General features: G+C 42.3%; 1 protein-coding gene across 3 annotated transcripts in view; it reads left to right on the forward strand.

Annotated features, from left to right (window-relative positions):
* The window catches only part of Mthfs (methenyltetrahydrofolate synthetase), a 65653-nt gene that overhangs the window by 25435 nt on the left and 23590 nt on the right, over nucleotides 1-16628 (forward strand). For 2 of the 3 annotated variants that reach the window (XM_034484103.2, XM_034484105.2), the window contains exon 3: nucleotides 3786-4174. The exons of the other annotated variant lie outside the window; for it this stretch is intronic. In XM_034484103.2, coding sequence (XP_034339994.1) covers nucleotides 3786-4018 — 233 coding nt within the window. In that variant the 3' untranslated portion in view covers nucleotides 4019-4174. Of the gene's footprint in view, nucleotides 1-3785; nucleotides 4175-16628 lie in introns of those variants that run through there. 3 annotated transcript variants of the gene reach the window in all.

Below are 16628 nucleotides of genomic sequence, written 5' to 3' on the forward strand. Positions count from 1 at the left end.
AAGCTCTGCTCAATTCCACTGGGAGTTCCAGAGGAACTTCATCCTTTTCTCCACCAGTTCAAGAAATGGTGCCTCATATTTCTTAGTTCAGAGGAGAAAGTCTCATGATAGATGTGATTATCTTGGGCAATACTGCTCGTAAGTGTTACCTGATTTAATGTAGGTGACAGCAGGTGAACAAGCAGATTTGCAGGTGGTAATGTTGAAAGCACAGACTGGAAGGCTGCTCACCCTTGATCCTACAGCTAGGAAATAGCATAGTCCTTGCCCCTTACCAGCTGCCTTCAGAGGAGGCTGCTCTGTCAGAGCAATAGCAAATTATGGGAAAAAGAAAGATTGCAAACAGATGCGGAGTGTAAGGCTGGTGTGCTTTTTCCAAAGGTTAGCTTTGCAGTTTTGAGTGCAAGAGAGCTATGAAACTACACCTCTGCCAGCAAGAACAAAAACAATAAAGTGTGACTGTGTGGAAGAACTGACTGACCCCCAGGCACCTCTGCCCGAAGGTCTTGTTGCCGTCCTGATGAGTGGAGCTCCTTAGCTCTCCTAGTTACATTTCATTCCAGTCAGGCCTGGGAGGCAAGAGCACAAGGGGTTAACTGAAATCAGGATTGTGATGGACGCTATGCGAATGCCTATTGTTAATGGGCCTTTGCTGATTGTCAATAGGGTCATGTAGAAAGAGTATGCGTGAAGAAGGAAGGCTTTTTTGTTTTTCTTACTGAATTTTGACTCTGTGGTACATTAGGGTGTCTAGGGTCATACTCTAGTATATGTGGCATGGGAAGCTGGTTGAGCCCATACCTGATTTACTTGTCCCACTGATTTCTTCACTGGGGAAAGGTGGCATCCAGAAGTAGTGTTATGGAAGTGTGAAGAGTCTCAGAGAGGTAAGTAGGTAGGTAGGGTTGTGAGTGTACGTGTACATGTGTGTATCAGGCAGTGGAAGAAGAGAGAAAGGAAGAAAGGATGGTAGTAAGCCACAGAAATTTCAGGGCAATGGCAGATGGATGAAGTCAGTAAGGAATGCAGTATATATTCAGAAAAACACAAACAGCAGAAGTGGGAGCACACCAGAAAGGACTCCTTAAGTAACGACTGGAACCGGGACCACAGTCAAGTGCACAAATAGTAGAAGGGATTTGGGTCCAGTTCTATGGGTCTGGACTCAAAGCCAGCATCCCAGGTAGAATTCTGGGACCTCTGCAGAACAGTTTCAGATCCCTGAGTTACCCAGTGGCCCAAAGGCCATTCCCACTTCTCCTTAACAGATATAGAGTTTTACGTCTAACTAGTGGCTATGCGAGGAGAGACTTTGTCATTTTGTCCCACAATGTCACTTCTTTAATCCAAATATATATACCATAGAGTTATTAAAGTAGGGGTGCCATGCCAGGATTGATCTGTCTGAAGATAATGTACTCATCTTTCAGGGTCTTTGTGCTCTAGAAGTCTATTAAAATTCAAGCGTGAAGGATGGCTTGGAAAAAATTATGGCCTGCAAGGAAAATTGCTGTCCAGACTAGTCGACAGAGACATATACACTCAGCTCTACAAGATAGACTCCAGGGAGAGCAGCAGACCAAGCACAGGGAGGAGCAGGAGCAGGGGCAGCAGCAGTAAGCTTGATTCAGCACGAGGGCTGGAATGGCTTTCCTTGACTGTTTCTCTTCTCTAGTCTCTTCCTCCCCCAGCATGACTGTGGTGGCTCCAACATTCTGCCTTCTTTCCGTATGAGTTGGCACTGGTGAATATCCCGGTGTTTTGTTGCTGTCCCTTTTTGTTGCTTTGCTTTTATAGTTTATTTTTTTATTATGTTAACTGGTAATCCATATGAGATGTAACCTCTTAAAATTTTAGATATTTTTATTTTGGCTGTAAGCACAATGTCATAACAGACCTGTAGAACTTTTTCATCTTGCATGGCTGAGATGCCGTACATATCAAATAGGATCTTCCCCTGGACCCTTGCAAAAGGCATTCTACTTTCTGTTTATAAAAGTTTTACTATTCTAGATACCTGATGCCAGAGGAATCATACAGTGCATGCGTCTAGATGATGGTTTTCATTTAGCCTAGTGTCTTCACGGCTCATCCATGTCCAGCGTCACAAAATTTTCTTCAATTTTGTGGCAGATTAATATATGCATATTAATATATGGCAGATTACCATATGCATGTACCATGGTTTTAGTTATTGTTTTTTTTTTTGTTTGTTTGTTTTGATCAGTTATTACTCTGATGGACGTTTAGGCTGTTCTGCCTTTTGGCCGTTGGGTACACTTGTACGTGAAAGTGGAAGTGTAAAGATCTGCTGAGATCTTGATTTTAATTCTTTTGGATCAATGCCTAGGAGTAGGTTTCTAGGAGTAGGCTAGCCTAGATCTTATGGTAGTTCTACTTTTAAATTTCTGAGAACCCAGCCTGCCACTGTCCGGCATTTTGTTCTTCCACTGCTGGAGAGAACTGCACACCTATCTTACTTCTTGCCCCAGTCTTTCTGCCCCATATGAGACTGCAGCTTGCCCCTTCCCCTGGCATCAACCTGCTACCCTTCTTTTGGCTTCCAGGATATAGCCTGGCTCTTGACACATTCTTAAAAATCCCGTGTCAAGTCAAAATACCCCATGACCAGGACCCAGCTAAGCTTACTTCCTCTCTGCTGGAGTCACTAGAGCCTTTGCTTCTATAGCTTGAGGACAGTTGATAGAGATGTCATCTTGGCCTGATGTTACACGTTATTTTAACTGAACTGCCATCTCTTGAAGGCAGGGACTGTATCCTCTGAAGATTTTACAAAATACCTTTTTACATGTGGAGAGGAAGAAATCATAGTACATATATGTGTGCTACAGGTTTAGAAGACAGGAACTTTAATTTAGTTGCTCAGGAAACATAAAGAAGCCCCTTGGGAGCAGGGTCCATATGTACAGTACACTGTTCATTCCTGTAGAGATTAATTAATGGGACAGGGATAGAGAGGAAAGATCAGTGTCATCACCTTTTTTATTTTTTTAAGCAAACAGGCCTTGGAATAGACAGGCAGGCTGAGAGGGCTGGATCTGACCGTACCTGAGTTGTTCATGTGGGATGTTACAGGTAAGGTGAACATGTACATGGCAGGAACAGGAAGTGGGGTTCACCTCATAGGAAGTCATCAGCTGCTTGAAGCCAGGACTGATCTATTTGAACACCCTACTTCTAGCATCCTGAGCTGGAGAGTCCTTGGCTTTCAGCCATGGTCTGCTGTGGCAGCAGTGCTGTCTGTATGCTTAGCCCACACCTAAGCTTTAGGTCTGAGCCTACCCTTGTCTGTCAGCAGGAGCGAAAGGAAGAGGAGTGGGCCTTGCGGACTACATGGTACTCTTAACAGCTGTGAAATAGCTCCATTCTTTTTGTCTTCCCTGGCCTTCTCACACCCCTCCATCTGTCATTATCCCAGGATACTGGCTCCCAAACCAGACAGGTGTGAAGAGTCAGCCACAAGTTCGAGTTAAAGGACAGTCTGAGGTCTGCCTACGGAGGGTCCTCTCGCTGATGTGGACGAGGCTAGGAACCTGCCACTTCTATAGAGGCACAAAGAACTTCAGAAGGATGGATGCGGGACTAATAATGTTGCTGAAGAATTATTTCCTTTGTCCAACTTAGTTTTTTTTTTCATTTCATAAGGATTATATACTTTTTTAAAAAAATAAGGAAAATGATTGGTGTTAATAGAAATCACATGCTATCCTGACGCAGTCTTGAAGTAACCACTGATATTCCAAGTACGTTTCTGTTGTCCACAGGTGGACTTGACCTCATCTTCCTTCCTGGCCTCGGGTTTGACAAAGATGGCAACCGGCTGGGGCGGGGCAAGGGGTACTATGACACCTACCTGAAGCGCTGTGTACAGCATCAGGAAGTGAAGCCCTACACCATGGCTCTGGCTTTTAAAGAGCAGATCTGTCCCCAGGTCCCCGTGGATGAGCACGACATGAGGGTAGATGAAGTCCTTTACGAAGATTCCCCAGCGTCTTAAATTACACCGCGATGGCTGCACTTACTGCTTTGTACCGGTGTTAAGAACATACGGATATTTTCCTCTTGTCAAAAATGAACCAAAATGACTCATTAAAGAGAATATGGATTGTGATTTTTTTAATGTAAAAATAAAATAATATAAAATCTTTGGAAATCAATAGAAATGTCACTATTAGAATATTAATATTCAAACAGAGGTGGAAAATGCATGGTTTTCAGCTTAGCTTTCTGGTGTTCAGATGTTAAGTTGACCTTTCTGTCTTCTAGTTTAAATTAAATATTTATGAGTATTAGAGAAACATAGAAATTGGGTGTGAGTGAAGGCACTATTTCTTAATATCCAGTCATAGGCCTGATTGCTCTGGCATATGGAGACTCAGCTGTTATTAATTGGTTTGGCAGTACTTGGTATGGATAAAATACTCCCCAAGAATATTGTCATACCACCTAATCATGGCTTCATTTACTCACCTTGAAGTTTTGTGTGTGACATTTTGTAGCTTCGTGTGGTGAATAGCTGGGAATCTTTTGTGGTTTACATACTTTGATTCAGCTGATTGGTCTCTGCCCTGAGGACTTACATAAAGAAGCATTTCTGTTAATTCGTGGGTTTCATTTGGAAATGGAGGCTGCCATGGACGGGACATTGCCAGATGGTCTCACAGCTAGGGAGAGGTACTTTTGTTGATGGGGAAGATTTGGTTATCACAAGACACTCTGGGGTCTTCCTGGACATGACTGCTTGCTTGGTTCCACCTGCAGCCTGTCACCAGCTCCTGCTGGCATTGCCTCTGGGACGCCTTCTGCATCTGCTCTCTCCTTCCTGACTTCCTGCTCCTCATTTCTTCAACTCTCAGCATTTCTCAGCTCAAGTAGGCAGGCTTTGTGCTCAGCTTCTTTTGCCTCCAATTTATTTCAGGGATGATCTGATAAGACACAAATCTAGTATGGACATTCCACATCGAAGTATTTTGTAGACATTTTAACAAGTAGATATCTTCCACTGTGGAAAAAAATCTTTTGTAAGCCCCCCCCCCCCATCATCTCTTCCCTCTACCCTGTATGTCTTTCTGTGCATGCTGTAAGCACCACAGACCCTCTGCCCAGCGCAAGCCTGTTTTCCTGCAATCTCAATGCTAGTTTCTTTTGTCCTGGGAACTGTTGGATATCTTCAGGGCTCTGCCCTTGCTTTGTTTCTCCAGGTCTTCCTTGGCTCACTCCCCTCCTGCCAGTTCCAGCTCCTTTTCCTTCCCTTGTTGTGGCCATTGCCTGTTTACCACATTGTCCTACAGAACAGTTATTAGTGTCCATGTCTGTCCCTCCATGAGGCTGTAAGTTCAAAAGAGCTTCTTGTCTTCAGTAGGTGACTGATGGAGAGTGTTTGACAACATTTTTTTAAAAAATCATAAACAGGATATATGTACAATTATTTCATTTTAAACACAGATCTACTGGTTTTTACATAATAATATACAGTTTGATATTTTGTGCACAAAAGTAAATATATATGCATATATTTAAATATATATTTAAATTTATATATATTTAAATTATATATAAAATTAAATATATATAAAATTAAATATATATCTATATCTATCTCTATCTCTATCTCTATCTATATATTTAAAAATGCCAATTCAGGTAAGAGTGGATCTTTACAATTTAGAATATGCAATGAGAATTGTGAGAGAAATTGAATTACTACAATGTATGATGGCATTAGTTTACTGATTAATCTTGTTCAGTGTTACCTCAACGACAAGGATAAGGTAAATGTTATTCTAACTGACATGACTGTTGGTGTGAAATAGTTAAATCATAAAATTACTGAGCTGTTGCAGAACAAGAAAGCTTTGTTTTCCTAACCTATGTTGTTCTTGTATTAAAAGAGAGCATGTAAGAGCTGGGTATAGTTAGAATAGACAAGTGACTTGCCAGAAATTGCTGGGCACTCAAGATTCAGAAAAATCAAAAGCCACATGATCTCTCCCTGTAACGGGTGATCATGTAAACTTGACAGGATTTAGAATCACCGTAGAAGCACATCCCTGGGTGTGTTTATGAGGGTGTTTCCCAAAAGATTTAGTCAAACAGTGAAGACTTACCCAATATTGGTAACTGTCTCCTGGGTGGGACCCTGGACCCAATGAGAAGGGGAAATGAGGTGAGCACTAATGATCATTGCTCTCCGCTTCCTGACTGTGGGTGCCTCTGGATGCTATAACGGATTGTATACTGCCAAAATCAATACTTCCTTAAGTTGTTTCTTATCAAATATTTTGGTAATAATGAGCATATCAGTTAATATACTCACAGTGTAGACCAGGCTGGCCTTGAACTTACACAGATCCACCTGCTTTTCTGCCTGCTGGAATTAAAGATGAACCATCTACATTGCTGATAACTAAGTTCACAGATTATTGAAAGTTTTAAAAACATGTTAAAACAATTTAGAAACAATATACTTTCAATTGTACTTGTGTAAATATGAAGGTGTATGCATATCGCATGGGTTTTGCAGTTCAATTACACAATATAAAGTCATGGCAAAAAGCCATTTTCACTATACTCTGTTGCTCCTCCCTTCTTTCTTCCTTCTCTTCCTCTCTCTTCCTTACTTCTTTACCTCACGCCTCCTCTCCCTTCAATCCTCTCCTTTCCTTCTGCCTGCCGTGGATCAAGATCAGGGCCTCACACATGCTAGGCAAGCATTCTATCCAGGAACCACACCCTCAGTCACATGACCTCTTTGGAAGATAGTTGTCATTGATGGAACATGGCCATCTATGTGAAAGATTTAAATTGCATATATTTATGTGTTCAAAATGTTTGTTTAGGTAGCAATTGACCAGTTACCATTATAGTTTACAAAGGTCAGAAAATTTTCAACATATCACAAAGAATGGTAAATATTTTACTTATTTAAAATGTGATTTTATAAAATCCATGTCAGTGAAGCCTGCCTCATGTGGACGTTTCTCCCCTGTAAATGATGTATTAGTTCTCCATGTGAATGAATGCCACTGTCTGAGTTCAGTCAAAGAAGCCACTCCATCAGGGATTGGAAATGTTATTTTGAGAAATATCTATTTCCTCTCCCTCTCTCTCTCCCTCTCCTTCTCCCCCCCTACCCCCGGGTATGTGTTTTGGCCATGTGGGTACACTCGAATGTGTGTACATATATGTAGAGGTCAGAGGTCAACTTCAGGTGTTTGCTGTTCCTCAAGAACCATCCACCTTTTTATTCAGACAAGGTCTCTCACTGGCCAGGAGCTCACAAGAAGGCTAGGCTGGTCAACCTCAAGCACCAAGTATCTGGCTGTCTTTACCTCCCCAGATCTTGATTACAAGGAGGCTGCCATTGTGCAACAAACACTTCACAGACTGAGCTATCCCTCAGCTCTACCTTGCCTCAGCCGTAACATCTTCCTTACAGCCACACTGCAAGAGGAAGCTTTGTCCTTTCTTTCAGCCTCCCAGCCTGTACACTTTGTACTTTCATTGAGGTTTTCAGCCTGTCAAAGGACTTTTCTCTGTGTCCTCCCATGATGCTTCCTGACAAAAGGATGCAGCTGTCTCTCCTCTCGTTGCTTTGTCTCTACTTCATTCACATTTCTTTGGCATGAAGAATATGTAGTTTTTAAACAGCATGCTACTTTTTGTCTTTTTCTGCTAAGTGAGAACACGTTTAAAATGTATAAATATTTGCCACTGTATTTAGTGAGCAATGTTTCACAGACCTTAAAGTTGGCATCTCAGGATGCCATACACTGCTGAACAGGTGAGTTTGCCTTCATCTTCCTCCTCTGTGTCACAGCTTCTCCAGTGATATAGATGTCACAGTCACAGTCGTCACTGTGGCTGTGAGATGTGAAAGCCCTCATGAACCACAGATGCACAAATCCTCACTCGGGAAAAATCTTTGTGATCATTTCAAACTTTTGAGCTGACTTCTTGGCAAAACGTTAAGTTTTTCCTTGTGAAGCTGTACACAGCCTGTTCCAGAAACAGAAGCATCAGCAACTGTTGCTCATCTGTGACTTTGTGATTGATGACTTATGTTTGGTTTGCTGTTGTGTCACAGGAATCTTTTAAAGACGTTTGTGTATTTTGGGAGGGTTGATCTAGTAGAGACTACACAGTACAGTGGGTAAGTCCTTGTTCTTGGGAATCCGTGTAGAAACTATCATGTCTCAATGGGCTGAAAGTGGCCAAACCCTCCTCCCACATCCCTATCCCTCAAGCACAAACCCTACATAATACCAGACATGAAACTTTCAAAAAGGTAGAGTAGCTGATGTCAATCTTAATTTAACATCTAGGGAAACTTAATTGAATTAAATTGTGAAGTTCATCAAAGGATTCTCAGGACTCGAGTAATAAAAACTGAAATTTCTTTTAAATTCTCCACTTTTTTCTATGCTTTCTTTTCTGTCTCCCTCTCATCAGTCACAAGTACTTTCTAACATTCTGGTCTGTTATGACGACAGCCTACCCCAATGCAATGGACAAAACATGCCCACGCCCCAGCAAAATGCTTTAAATAAAAACGTGACGTGCCTGAAAAGCACACTTTGAAAGCTTTCAGTGGCGAATGCAAATGCAGGGACCGTACTACAAACGATGAGTACTTAGTTGATCACAGAAAAATACTCTTTAGAATTACAACTGAAGGACGTGTTCTTTCCCCCTGAAGTCTGAAGATAAAAAGCACTGCAGTGTTCTGAAGCTCTGGGTTGATATCCCCGTGGGTGCTTACTGTAGAGTGGATTCACTGCTGTAGTTCTTATTTTTGTCCTTCAAATCTGGAATAAGATGAGGTAAAGCTGGTTTTCAGTAGATACACATAAGGTAGAGCCAGCGAACTGCAGAGATCACTTGTCAGTGCTGCCATCTCCTTTAACTCGCTTCCATGCTTGTGAACATTACACCCATAAAACACTCCCTGCCTGCTTAACAGCCTTTCCTACCGTTCTGTTGATTATAGAATAAGGCCCAAACCTGGCTCTCATACAGAAAGGGTGTTTTCCAAGGAGGTTACAATTTTCCCACCCTCCACTCCAGATTAGTAATGTTAGTTACAGTCACATCTACTATGCTTGGCAAGAACTGCCAGAGCTCAATTTTCTACAATAGAATAGGAACGGAACAGAAAAGTTCAAAGAGGCACTGCAATATTCCAAAAGTGGATAGTGACTTTATTGGTATGAGGCTCACATGAGAATTAGGTTAATATGTGAACGCTGGTCTAGTTGCCTCAAAGTTTGACCTGAAAGTCTGCATTTTGCCGTAGAAGATCCCAAATGGTGCTGCATGTTTGGTTTGCAGACGAGTAGCTAGATTCCAAGATATACTCACCAGAACAACCGTTCCAACCCCAAATGGTAGTTTAAATTTAAGTAAACTTAAGTTTCAGAAAATTCTATTTGAAACTATCTTGGTCCCATTAGCCACACGAGAGCCGTGAATATGGCCCATGTTTGAATATCCCAGGGATGGACATTTCCTCACAGAAGAAAGTTCTGCCCGGCAGCATATTTTCTAGAACATGATTTTCAAGCAGCTTTCTGGAGACTGCACATTGAGTCAGAATCTGTAGGGATAAGATACTGGAGATATCCATTTTAACAACTATCCCTTGGGCATTCTTATACCAGTTAAAGTTAGAGGAACATTCTACAAACATCCATAACCAAAATCTGATCTCTAGATATTAAACTAATATAGGACTAGGTGAATGTCAGTCACAGATAGGAAGTGATCCAGCTTATCTGCCATGAGGAATTAAAGGAAATCAATAGATAGATAGATAGATAGATAGGTAGATAGATAGATAGATATTGAACAAGGAAAATGAAATAAAAATCAAACTAAATTCCCCACAAATAAATTCTTCCAGCCATGAAAATCAAAGCCAGTTGTTTATAGGTTCAGAGGATTTGTTGGTGGAGCTGGGCTGCAGGATGGAGGAATTCTAAGCCATCAGCCCCCAGCATCCAACAGGTGTGCAGTTCATCCCAGATACATTCTCAGGTCCCATCTGCCTCTGGTCCTCTAGGTGCCAGTATGAGGATCAGAGTTTGCATCCTGTTTCAAGGATAAATCTCATTCCTGGAAGGACCAGCTAAGAACTCCATTCTTCTTCAAATCTTTGGGAACCTATTTTTTTTCCTAGAGACATATTTTGGGATGAACCTGCCCGTGGTGGTCATGAAAATGACACCCATAAGCCTGTAGGGAGTGGCACTGTTAGGAGATGTGGCCTTGTTGGAGTAGGTGTAGCCTTTTGGAGGAAGTGTGTCAATGGGTTTGGGCTTTGAGGTGTCAGCTGCTCAAGCTAGGACCATGTCACTCTGTCTTTCTGCTGCCTGTTGATCCAGAAGAACTCTCTGCTCCAGCACCATGCCATCTGCATACCAGCCTCCTTCCCACCATGGTGATAATGGACTAAACCTCTGAATTGTAAGTCAGCCCCCAGTTAAATGTTTTTCTTTATGAGAGTTGTCATGGTCATGGTATCTTTTGACAGCAATAGAAACTCTAATTAAAATACTACTTCTTTGATTATTACCTTTCAGATCTAAAAAACAAACAAACAAACAAACAAACCAACCAACCACACACAGTTCTCACTTTCTTTAAAAAGAACATTTAAAAGTTTGTCTCCATTTTTTATCAGAATTTCATCCCCAGCTCTCTAGGTTTTTATTTGTTTGTTTTTGTACCTCTCTCACATCTTCTCAACTGTGGGAGTGGTTTTCAGTGTAGTACTTGATTTTCCTCTCTTAGGGCTTTTCTCCTGGTCCTCAGGTTTCTAATAGAAAAGTGCCTAAACCATTGCTGTTGACACCTGGCCATTGGAGCCTTCTACATACCACACAGCCAGCTGATTTCCATAGAGCTGCTGTGGGAGTCTTAGGGTGAGCTCTGCAGACATGGATACTGTCCCACTCTGTGGCTGAGCTCATACAATCTTGAGTAGTGTACATGCAGGAGGCAGCCCCTCCCAAGTCCTTCCCTCATTCAATCTGGCAGTTCCCTTGGTCAAGCTCCCTTGATGCTGGCTTCAGTATGGTCTCCTCATGGGGTGACCAGTTAGCTAAATGCATTCCTAGCTGCATGTTTGTCCCACCAAGCTTCAAGGGTCCTTAGCTCCTAGATTACCTGTGTTTGATCTCTTGATGGCTTTTCCAGACAGGGTACAACTTTCTGAAATCTGCCGTCTTCACAAATGCTTGTAATCATGTGTTTCCCAGGAACTCTCACATCCAGACCCTGTGATAAGTACCAGGACATGTGAGTCTGCTAGGAGACAGTTCTTCTTTTGTTAAACACTTCTGGTTGAAAGGAACTTCTCTTTGGTTTGGAATATTGGCAAGGAGTCATGGTGAGAGAAAGGATGATGACAGTACTTTCTACATCTGCAAATTCCCTTCCTTCCAAGGATCTCATCATGGCTTCCTTTTAAAATTGATCCTGAATTTTAATCATTGGTGGGAACTGATCAGAAAAATGCCAGCTGCCTATCGGCAAATCTTTATGAATGTTTGTCATGTCCCCTTTCCTTATCCGTGATTGTTATACTACTCACCTGCATTGCTCTCTACTCTGGGCTGTCATATGTTATGACATATGACATATGAAGAAGAGCCTTCTTCATAACTCATACACATCATGCATGTAGACCTGAAACAGGGAGAGTCAATTCCTCAAGGAGCTGTGCTTGATCAAGGTAGGCTGGGGGACAGCTGATGAAATCTCCTCTCTTCTTATCCTGACAGGAATCCCAGGCATGGAACCTCTGTGCCCATGGTGGTGATCAGCTAGTTAAGTCACCCTCAGGGTGGCCTTGCCTCTACTGTTCCCCTCTTCCCATTCCCAACTCCTATTTCTTGATATTCAGTTGTATAATTCCTTGTCCTGGGTGCCTGTTTTCCTGAGGATCCAGGATAAAACAACCTGACTATCACTTTAGAAGGTGTTAATATTTGTTATCTGCTGTTCCCACTTTGGAGACTACTAGAGGGAAACCTATCTGACATCCTTTAATACTTTATTATTATAAACATAAAGCTAATAGTCACTGTCACCGTCAAGCAGAAGCTCTGATTAGGTAGCGGCAGGTTCCTGGTCATACAGGTTCATGTTCTTGTTCTGGTTTGGGGATCTGAGTGACATACGTCGACAGATAAACTTTGATTTTGATGTTGTTAAGGAATGTTCTTCATGAGCAGGGGGTACATTGGAGCCTAAGGCCTGACATATTTTGGTATATGATTCAGCTATTATTTTGTTCTTCAAGCAGAGGCAGAATTAAAAAAAAAAGAAGTATTGGACAGAGCCAAATTCTTCCTAGACACGGGGCTATGCTCATTGAGCAGGATGTTAGCTACTGACTACTCAGAGCTCAGGCCCTACCCACCAGTTGCCCATGGATAGAAAGATATCTCGCCCAAGGTTTCTACTGCTATTTGATTTCATTTCACTCTGAAGATAGGCATTATTGTCCCTGCTTTTCAAATGAAGAAATGGATGGCCTCAGAAGGGTGTGGTTGTTCCTGACACCATATAGAATCACAGCATAAAGTGTCACAGCCAGGAAATGATAGGCCCTGTTGTTCTACAGGCTGCCATGCCATCTGCCAGGTAGATGCTGCTGAAGGCATCAATTGGTTTCTGGGGTGACCATACTAGTGAGAAGGTCAGACATGGTAGGTGCAATACAAGTTTGAAGCTATGTATATATTCTAAGAATGGCAAGTCTAGTTTCTTATCCTGTCTGCTACTTATGGTCTCTATGTCTGTAGAAATAATTTACTTTCTTTTTACCTCTATAAAGAGAAATAATCAATAATCAATATATATATATATATATATATATATATATATATATATATATATATATAATATCTTAGATTTGTGGTGAAGGATGAAAATGGATAAAGAACAAAATACAGTAGGTGATGTGTAGAAAATTGGAAAAACTAGTTAGAGGACTGAAGGAGCTGAAAGGGTTGGTGGCCCCAAGAGGAGAGCAACAGTGCCAGCCAACCAGAGCTCCCCAGGGTCTAAACCACCAGCCTGGGAGCACAAAGGGAGGCACCCATGACTTCAGCTGTATACTTAGGGGAGGATGGACTTGTTGGGCATGGGCGGGAAAGGAGAACCCTGGTCCCATGAAGGCTGAACACCGAGTGGGGAGGAATTTGAGGGCAGGGAGGGGGGAGTGGTGGGTAGGTGGGGGCTCACCCTTGTGGAGGCAGAAGGGGGGATGGAATAGGGGGTTCCTGGGTGGTGGGGGGAATGGGGTGAGGGGATAAAATCTGAAATGTACTTTAAATAAATAAATAAATAAATAGAAAGAAAGAAAGAAAGAAAGAAAGAAAGAGAAAATTGGAAAAACTACATAGACCTAGGCCCAATTTTCTTATCAAAGGAAGTTAGTCAAAGTGTCTGTTAAATGGCATTTTCCCCAAAACTGCAACATTTCCTTCAATGTTCCCCAGAGAGAGGAAAAGGAAGTTCATGGGCTTCAGAAGGTAAGCCAAAGCTCACTTGTCTCTGAACACCGAAAGTTGGAAAATCCAGCCATATAAAGAAGTAAACTTTTGGAGACTCCGACCAGTCAAATTGCAATTTGGAGCTGAATACAAGCTGCATAGAGAGCATCTCAGCTTTGCAGCTTTTAGAGAGCCGTATGGGGTTACAGTTTTGGGATTCACCTATGTTGAGGTAGGTTTTGGGGTGATGAAGCTGGTTTTATGTTATCTGGGATCTTTGTACATAAATCCTCCTTCAGAATCCTGTCAGCGAGCCTAATAAACTCCTCAGTGGTTAGCCATATGATGTTACACTGCACTCCTCAGTGGTAGTCATATGATGTTACACTGCACTCCTCAGTGTGTAGCCATATGATGTTACACTGCACTCCTCAGTGGTTAGCTGTATGGATGTTACACTGCAGATGTTTTGATCTGCCACGGATTCCCTTTCTGAGAGAGTATACAAGTGTTGTGTTCCCAGGAAAAATTGGTCACACTACAGTCTCACATAGTGTCTCTCCTAGGCAGTAATTTTGGTAGAAGTTCCTCATTGTCTGTTCTAGTGGGCTGATGGAAATTGTGCTTCCTATGGGAAAAGTTGAAAACCATGTTGAAATATTCTCTATAGTAGAACTGTGGAACCTTAGAACAAACAAATGGACAGTTTAACACTTCGGGGACAAAATACAAGGAATCACATGGCCATGTGTGCTTCTAGAAATGGAAGCAAGCAGGATGGTCACAACCAGACACTGGTTTTACAGTCCCACCAATCTTTCTTGTTACTCTTTGCTCACCCACATCATTGGCACCTTCAGTAGTTTAGAGTTTCTGCTTTATTCATCTGGATTTGTTGATGTAAAAGCAACAGGTTCTGTCTGGGGCTCAGGTCAGCAGATGTAGGCTCATGGGTGCTGAAATACAACCGTTCCAGGTACATTTCACTGTCTCTGTGTTAGTGAAAGCTCTTGGACTACTACAGTTACTTGGCTCAGCGCTTCTGGGGATAGTCTTTGAGCAGTAAAATGGATTTCCTGTACCTATAGTGAGGGTGAAGGCAGGAATAATAAATAATAAATAAAGCAGTGCTGTTCTTTAGTTTAGGTGGGAGAGGAAACTATGGTAAGGCTATAGAGTCCTGATGAAATGTGGTTTGGGAGGGATAGATGCTAATGTACCAGTTCCTGTGCAGGTAGCTGCAAGGCAGAGATAGGCTCAGGATAATATGATCCTAGGGGTTAAGAAACTGAACCGAGGAAGGTTTCCCATAGTGCCCAGAAAGCTGGAGTCCATAGAAACAACTATAATGGTGTTAAGATTCCATGTAGAGGAGGGGGTTGCCTCAGGTCTCTGTCGCTGTTATAGGACACCATGAGCCAAAGAACTCAGGGAAGAAAGGGTTTGTTTATCCTACACTTTGTGGTACATCATCCAGAGAAGTCGGGACGGAATTCAAGGCAGTGTCCTGGAGGCAGGAACTGGTGCTCAGGCCAAGAGGAATGCTGTTTATCTGCTTGCTTCTCATGGCTTGATGAGCCTGCTTTCTTCCAATACCTAGGACCAGTAGCCCAGTACCACCGCCCAAAGCGAGCTGGGCCTGTCTGCATGAATCACTAATTAAGAAAATGAACCACAGGCTTGCCCACAGGCCAATGTGTTGGAGATCATTTTCTCAATTGAGGTTCCCCCTTCCCAAATGACTCTAGCTTGTGCCAACTTTACAAAGCACTAACCAGTACAGGAAGGTAGAAGGGATTTGAGCTCAGATAAGCATGTTTTGTGTGTGTGTGTGTGTGTGTGTCCCAGACTAGCTCTCCACTGAATAATATTCTATATATAATTTTAACTCAAAATTTATATTAGAGGTCATGAATGTCAGTGGACTTTGGACAAATTTAGCTGCCTGTGAGACTTTTGAGGAGTGATAGCCCAGTATAATTTTCAGGTTTAAGGAGCCTAATTTGATCAGCTCTTATGCCTATAATGGAGCCTTTGGTTTAGAATAGTTTAAGTGTAAGAGAGACTTAGAATAAAGAAGAGGATGTTACTTTAATTATATTTAGAGAGACATTCTTTTTTTCTACAGATTTTGTTTGGTTGTATATAAATTGGGTTTCTGCCTAAAAGTAGATTCCTTTAAAAACCGTTCCCAGGATGCAACAGAGGTAGTTGGTTTAAGTTTATTTATTTTTTACCCCTGTTGGCATGACTGAGTGTCTCTCAGACATAGGGTGCAGTTGTAAGAAGAAAGCAGGGGCAGCTGGAAGCACCAAGCAGCCTCAATTAGTGTCATATTGGTGCTGATACAGCATTTGGTATGTAATGTACTGGACAAGATAATGTCTGCCCAGATCTAGCAAATGATCTGTCTGGGGGCTGGAGAAAGCTTAACAGCATATAATTCTCTTGCATATGATGAGTTCTGCTCCCTGCATCACAACTGCCTGTCATTCTAGCTCCAGGGGAATCAGATGTCTCTGGCCTCCAGATCACTCGCGCTTACACGCACAAACCTGCATACACATAATTTACAATTCTGAGAAGAAAAAGATGTGTCTGCCAAAATGACCTTCTAAATAGGACCTCAAATGATCTGAGATGAGTCTCAGTTCAGAGAATGAGATGGGACCTTAGGAGTGCCACTGGGGACAGTGTTGGCAATGAGGGATGGGTTTCTCCATGAATCCAGTAAGGAGCCTCTTTAATGTCTGTTTGGCTCTCTCTACTTTTCCTGATGTTCGCCAGTGTTGGGAAGCATGTGGGTAGTACTTCATTTGTAGGGGTTCACTGAATGTTTTGAGTTACAAGTAAGGCAAAAGGTGGTCATTGGCTTGACCTGCATGGCTTTAGACCCGACCTGGGGACTTGACCCTGCATGACTGGGACCATGGGAATGAAGAAATGACAAAGATAAGAAATGTAAAGTTGGTATTGTGTGGACCATGCACTGGTTGGAGGTACAGCAAAGTCAGCCCAGAAAGCTCAGCACATCTACTGATAACAGTGTGAGTGAGGGGGCAGGGTATCTGATCTCTTTGGGGGCTCTTTGTAGGGGAGCAGTGT

Source organism: Arvicanthis niloticus, chromosome 21 (assembly GCF_011762505.2).
Source record: "Arvicanthis niloticus isolate mArvNil1 chromosome 21, mArvNil1.pat.X, whole genome shotgun sequence".
In the NCBI taxonomy this organism is placed as follows: domain Eukaryota; kingdom Metazoa; phylum Chordata; class Mammalia; order Rodentia; family Muridae; genus Arvicanthis; species Arvicanthis niloticus.